At 47.7% G+C, this 6,992-nt stretch overlaps 1 protein-coding gene across 1 annotated transcript; it reads left to right on the top strand.

Annotated features, from left to right (window-relative positions):
* The first annotated feature begins 286 nt into the window (after positions 1-286).
* Positions 287-6,583, top strand: LOC122385155. Its single transcript, XM_043373226.1, has 3 exons — positions 287-535; positions 5,595-5,804; positions 6,236-6,583. The coding sequence occupies exons 1-3, from the start codon at positions 395-397 to the stop codon at positions 6,311-6,313; spliced, it is 429 nt and encodes a 142-aa protein (XP_043229161.1). The 5' UTR covers positions 287-394; the 3' UTR covers positions 6,314-6,583.
* Positions 6,584-6,992: the final 409 nt, after the last annotated feature.

The following is a 6,992-nucleotide window of genomic DNA, read 5'->3' as shown; positions in this document are numbered from 1 at the left end:
AAACAGGCCACGGTGTTTCCCTACCAGCTGTAACGCCACTATTTAAAGCCTTTTAATCACCCCAATCTGGCTACTACTTAATTATGTTTCCTCAGCAGGCGCGCCAAATTGCATCCCATTCAGTCTCTGTTTCCGGCACTCCTCTCTGGGAATACCCTTGTCGGCTGGAGGGTGGGCGCCCGGCGTCCGACTGGGCCTAACAGCATCGATAACAGCACAGCCATGTTCTCGGAGTAGATGAGCTGGCCCCGGGGGCACCCCGGCGGGTCGTCAGTCGACAGTAAACGGCCGGAGTCGGTCCGGCCCTCTGACCGGTCTCGCCACTCGCCATCCCGCCGCCCTCCCGTCCGCCCGCCGCCCGCCGCCCGTCGCCCCTCGGCCGAGAGCTGGTGCCATGCGCGCCCCACTGGTGCTGGTGTTGGTGCTTCTGGCAGTGATCGGACATCATGTCGCTCACGCCGGCCTCCTGTATATGAACATTAACCGGTATCTGACTCAACTGCGCAGCGTTCGTGCTCTGTTCGAAGACTGGGAGGTAAGAACGGATCGGCAGCCTTAGAAGTTTTTTTTTCAAAATTGATTACTAATTGTGCTTTTAGCATGTCTTCAATTTGCTTTCATGACCTAACTATGATTCTAGGGAGACATCCCACACTGTAAAATGGGATTGTGCCGTTGATCGGATTAGGCCCTAATAAGACATAAGACATAAGACTTACGTCATATTGGCTTTAGGATATGGTTTTCTCATGCAGTGGAATATGGCTGTTACGTAACATCAACATTGTCTATTTGCTTCTTAAGTAATGTGCGATGTATGTGCTAGGCACGGTACATATGGTTTGCAGTGGCATTTTGTTGTTGAAATTGCTCGCAGCTACTGTATAGGCATCACTTCCAGACATGCGTTAGCATTTCCGCCTCGATATGCCGTCTACCGATAGGTCCGGGAACATTGCTTATTTTTACTTAGACCATGATATTGCTCTTCGCGATAAGAGTAGGTTCTATGAGGTGCCTACTGACATCTTATTATATCCGATAAACAGTTAGATAACACTCTGTCGCATTGCACCTTATCCGACATAATCACTTAAAGTGACGGATGATACCACAGGTGATGTTGGTAAATGAGATATCTAGATATAACACAACACGGGACAAGGCTTAGCTTCTTAGTTTTGTTTTTTGCAACCTCCCATGGGTGTGTCCAATATCTATTCTCACTAGGCCTTGCTTCTCGTGGCCCTTGACATTTATGTATATTTTTGTGCCGAAACTAGCACCAACTGCGCTGAGGAACAAACACATTTCTGGTAAAGTATTATGATAGATTTGTTGCTTTTTCTAAAAGTCTTTTAGCAGCTGCAGTATCAACTCCTGTGTTTTATGGAGGAAGAATGGCACCATTATTTACATAACATTCATAGGCCCACGACTTATTAACCCTCGCCCGTAAACGGCGATCTGCCACCTTCGCCCATGCAGGGGGGGTTGGTGCGACCCCCCCTTGGCGTTTGAAAACGGAGCGTCGTAGAGCTTAGCGGAAAAGACCAACGGATTGCTCTCGCCGAGATCTCGCGATTGGTGGTATATTTTTTGGTCCTAGGTCAACATTTGACTTACTTTTGACCGGTTAAAGGTCAAATTTTCGGAAAAATAGACTTTTTTCAACTTTCCGCGGCGATTGCGGCAAAACGGTGGAAGATATCGACTTGAAACCTTTACTATCGTGTTCTTTGATCAATTCTCTATCGTTTGGTATGTATTTCGTTTCCCTAGCTCTAAAAATGGCGCGTTAGGAGCGCCGGAAGTCGGCAAGGTCACAGTCGGCGGCAGAAATTCGAAAAATCAAAATTTAAATTTTTGAAATCTGATTGTATTTTTGGATTTCGGAGGTCCATTTGCTCCCTATAGAAGCTAATATTGCTGCATATTCCCATTGAGGTGACAAGAATTAGCAAAATAGTGGTTCGGGCGCTTTTCAAAAATAGTACCGGACGCTGTTCCTCTTGTGACGTCATAGCTCCGTGACCTGACCTGACCCGGTCAAGTTTCTTATACCATATGATAGCCAATACTTGCCCCAACATGCATGGGACGTTTCATCACGATCCATCAACCGATGACCGTACCACCGGCAGGAAACCTCGGGCGTTGGCACTCAGTTTGTGAAAATCCGGCCGGAGGCTGTTCCCTTTGTGACGTCATAACTCCGTGACCTGACATGACCCGGTCAATTTTTTTTTTATCAAAAGATGCGCAAGGTTTGCCCCATAAGGTACCCAAAATTTGGCGGCGCTTTTGCACTATTTCCGAAAAGCCTCAGGGGGGGGGGGATTGCACCAACCCCCCCCTACATGGGCGAGGGTTAAAAGGGGAGGAAGAGGAACACGTTTAGTGCAGTGCGGACTATCTTCACCTTTTGCATTCACACACCTTCTCACAAAATGCCCTCACACGCATTACAAATGAGGTAATTGGTACTTATTAACCCGCGCCCTGGTGGGGGGGGGCTATTTTTTGCCCCCTCCCCTCCAGACTTTTCGATACGAGTATATCTCCAGAACCGCTGCACTGATCGTCACCAAACATGCAGTACCCTTCTGGGCATCAATTTTACACATTGTGACCAAGAAATTTTCTAAAGGCTATGATAGGTTGGCCGCAAAAAAAGTCAGAGTGACGTCATGTTCTGCCATTTTCGACCCAAAAGAAGGTTTCGCGGGAAGAGCTGTCAGGCCTATAGCTTTGAAGATACAGAAAAACGTTAAAAACGTTAAAGGTGTAGAATTACTATGGCTGCTAAACTGGTATCCGGAAATTTGGAAACTTTTGGATTTTGACTCCTGAATATCAAAAACATATTTTTTTTATAGTTGTCGAACAATCCCAAAAGATTTTCGATTTTAGAAACAACCGAAATATTTGTAATGGCCCCTATTACTTCTATTCACATACCAAATTTTAGATCGATATCTCTTTTTTGGCCAAGTTATAGCGAAAACACTGTTCAAAATGGATGACGTTAAATTTTCAACCTCAATTTTTAGCAACTCTAGACCACGTAGCGCAAATAAGATCACCATTAGACTCGCTGTGAATGTTACGCTGCATCGAGAGTAAAATTACCTAAGTTCATGTGCTGACCCTTGGTGACCTGACCTGTGGCCTGGCCTGGTATTATCAGTGACCTCTAATCTAGCAACACATGTAGGTACCTACTAGGCAACTGACGCCCTATCGCTGATTTTCGATAAAATGCGTTTGACTCCATGTTATAACTTATAGCACATTCCCTAGAAGCCCCGTGAACGGTAAAGCATTTTATCTTTGACCTGACCTGTGCTGTCAACTCATCGGTGACCCCGGGGTCAATGGAATTTGATTTTTTTCGGCAAATTTGACAGGGCTATCGAACGCCGTTTGAATTTTACGGATCCCTCCAGTAGTTTCGGAGATACGTGGTGGGAGGGGGGGGGGGCAAAAAATAGCCCCTCCCAGGTCACGTTATAAACAGACCTCACCAGAGCGCGGGTTAAGTCGTACGATCCATGAAAGATTGTATTGATGCCAAGGCCATGCAAGTTCACGCATGACAGGTTATAGAGAGTGACAGTTTAATTAATATGTGCAACAGTCATTTCATCAATTAAATTCAGTCACAATTTACTGCCACCCTGTCAGTCACTCTTTAGCTGTCCTGAGCCTCGGGATGATTGCTTGGGGCACAATGGGTGTCGGATTCGTGCTCAGTTTCTACGAATAAACTAGACATGACCCAGCACGTGCCAAGGTCAAGTTTATTTCAGGTCACCTGAAGACTGAAGTCAACTTCGAGATTGACTTTTTCCCAAAAAGGGCAACATTCGACGCATCTTACAAAGATAGATATAGCTGCTCTATAGTTTTTGCTCTGGAACCGTTTCTCAGGACGTTATTTGCCGAAAACCGATTTATGAATCACCATACGCTGAAATATAAAACGGTTGTGTTCTCCGTGCCCACTGCCCTTGGTCTCTTTTCTGTATGAGCCTGTGAATGAAATGGCACCCGGAACAGTGTTTCTAATTCTGCGATTACACATATTGTTTGGTGTAATTATGTTATCGGTGCTGGGATATGCCTTGTTATCTGACACTGTTGGTTCATCACAATTCACAAGGCGAAAGACACCCGTCATCCAAACTAGACCATCACTCTCAGATCTACCTGCCCTTACATTCGTCGCTGTCACTAGGCGGATGTTCCGATCGTCTCGTTTTGGGGCACACGCCAAGCCGATAGATCGTTCGTGTCGAAGCACGGCCTTTCCACGCCTGTTTCTCCCAATTTTTCTGGCCAATACGTCGACTCCAGCTGGGCGCGGGCCGCTCAGGGGGATGATTTCCGGGTCAGTGGGTCACATAGCGGTACATGAGGAGATAAGCCAGTTTGGTCACGGGTCCGTCCCGTGACGAGGACTGACCGATCCTCGATCTCTGGCACCTCCGGCCGGGAGAGACGAATTGGTGATTTATTAGGATCGATTAGTTATGTAAGGCGATACGATAAATCTGACGGAAAAAGGAAACGTCCTGATTATCTATGTGTCAGGAAAGAGAGGCGCAGGTGCTTTTGTATAAAGCGGAGTTCTGGATGGCTGGAGGGAGCCATTTCTGCTGATTCCTGGAAAAGTTTGTCCTATTTACGGACATGACACCATCCAATTGGAACCAGTAACGGCGGAACACCTTCAATTAAGGGGGGGGGCACTGCCGACTTTTGGTCCCATTCTGTCCATGCCATTTTAACATTAGCCCATGGGGCTAGTGTTAAAATGGCAAAATCAAGGGGGGGCACGGTGCCCCGTTGCCCCCACCCCGTTCCTCCGCCTATGATTGGAACTAATTCCACGTGGTGTAGGGTGTGCTTTTTTTCGTCCTAATGACGTCCTGAATGCCTCTTTTGATATCGTTAACATGGTGTAGCTTCTACCGCGATTAGCTATAAAAAAACTAAAACGAGCTGAATGAAGAGAAGGAGTTCTGGACGAGCTGGACGTGACTAGAATGAAACGATATAAACTTTAACGTCACGTAGTAGAAAAAAATGACCCGGTTAACTCAATAGGTGTGCTGAATTGTTTATATATTGTGATTTTTTCTAGATGAGTCCTTTTAGTATGATAAGCCTCATGTTGTTCGTACTTTGAAGTCAAATTAAAAAATGTCTCAAAGAAACACAGCAAATGTAACAAAACAACGTCAGACGGAAAGAGTGGTACGTCTGTTAGCCATTAGGCACAGCCGACTATGCCTGCTAATGGTTATGAGGCACGCGTCATCCGCTTTTACTAGGGGCTATCTTGTTTATGGTTTTACTGAGTTCACCCGATAATGTCGCTTCCCTAAACGACATTCACTACTTTGGAAAGGTTGAGGACTGTAATACATACTTAGGCCTTAGCCATAACCTACACTCCACCCAAGCTCTCGACAAGCGCTTGAACAGCACCCCTGTCGGCAGTGAAGTCGGTACTCGTGTCCAGCATACCCCGCCGAGCCTCCCCGCGCCGTCTCCAACTCTCTGATCCCCCCTCCCCCTATCGGCAGTATGCAGTACCGGTCGGCACGGCCTTTTTCCTCACGGCCATCACCGCCGCCCAGTACGGCTTTCTGCCCGTGAGGAACCGTCACATCGCCGACGGCGTCGAAGCCATCAACCGGCACCTGCGGGCACTCTCGTGGCCGTCGAAGCGGTACCGTCAGCCGCGGGCGGCGCTGGCCTCTCCGCTGCCGGTCGCCCTGCAGGAGCTGGTCACGGTGAGACACAGACGGACCGCCGCCGCCCGGGGACAGGATGCCAGGCACTCATCAGACCGCAGACCGGTCGATGTTCTACCGATCGCTGTCAGGAGATCGGCGGAGCGATTTGCAGGGTGGATTTATGGTCGGCAGTGCTGTTGCTATTGGGGTATAACGGACCACCGATCGTTAAGTTTGTCCTAAATAGCGAAACGTTGCCTGGCTCGCTGACGGAATGCACACGCTCTGACAGAAGCCTGGCGATTCGAGATAAAACCACGAAGTCAGTGTATAGATCAATGTAAAGTCAGTGTCTGTGTATAAATCGTACATAATCGATACCAATCGACCCTGTCATTGCCTTCTAGTTCTGACGTATGAGACTCTCGGACTCTATCGCTCCACTGTCACTGACCCAACTGACGGGTGGTCCCTGCGCCCTCTAACAGGCGTTCCGGCATCTGGAGGAGGGCCTGCTGCGACACGACCGGCCCCGAGCGGCACTCGGTGTCCGCCGGAGGCTGTAGGTCGCAGAGGAACCGGTTCAGAGGGCGTCAGAGGGCGCACAGCTCGGCGAGCGAGTTAGAGAGTGGCATTTGACTTGTGCTAAACGGGAGTGTTTGGGTGCACTGCCAATTACCGAAATCAGTGTGCATAATAGGCAGCATCAACTTATGCTGTTTGGATGATAATGCTTGTTGTTTATTTAAATGATCGTGATTATTACGTGACCGGTAATAATGCACGCTGTTGTTGGAATGTTTCCGGTTGGGTGGTAATAACTACTTTGTTTTAGGTATGCTAGTTCTGGACTGGAGGCATTGAACGCTGTTTTGTGTTATTGTTGCTGTACTCTGTTGTCTGACATTTATGCAGCCAAGATTAGGTACATAAAGGCTGGGGGGATCCAGAGCGTCGTAAGCCTCGTCGTAGCTGCGACGTGTCGCAAGTTGTGTAGTAAGTCGTTTTTGAAGGGATCAATTGATGAGTAGCGTTACTTAAGTAGTAAAGTCTATCGCAAATAGCCTGATTTGCGACACAACTTACGAATTTCAAATAGCAGTCGTAAGTTGTGTCGCAAGTTGACCTTGCCTTGAGGAAGAGGTCACAGGTCACAGGTCATTCGGGTCATGGTCACGAAATTTACATGGTAGGTGTAAAATTGTTTAAACTTTAGATCCTGAAAATTTGGTTGCAATCCGTTGA

The sequence above is a fragment of the Amphibalanus amphitrite genome, unplaced genomic scaffold, assembly GCF_019059575.1.
Source record: "Amphibalanus amphitrite isolate SeventyFive unplaced genomic scaffold, NRLGWU_Aamphi_draft 000210F_arrow, whole genome shotgun sequence".
In the NCBI taxonomy this organism is placed as follows: Eukaryota; Metazoa; Arthropoda; class Thecostraca; order Balanomorpha; family Balanidae; genus Amphibalanus; species Amphibalanus amphitrite.
Note: the sequence above shows the minus strand (reverse complement) of the source record. Positions and strands in the feature narration are given on the sequence as shown.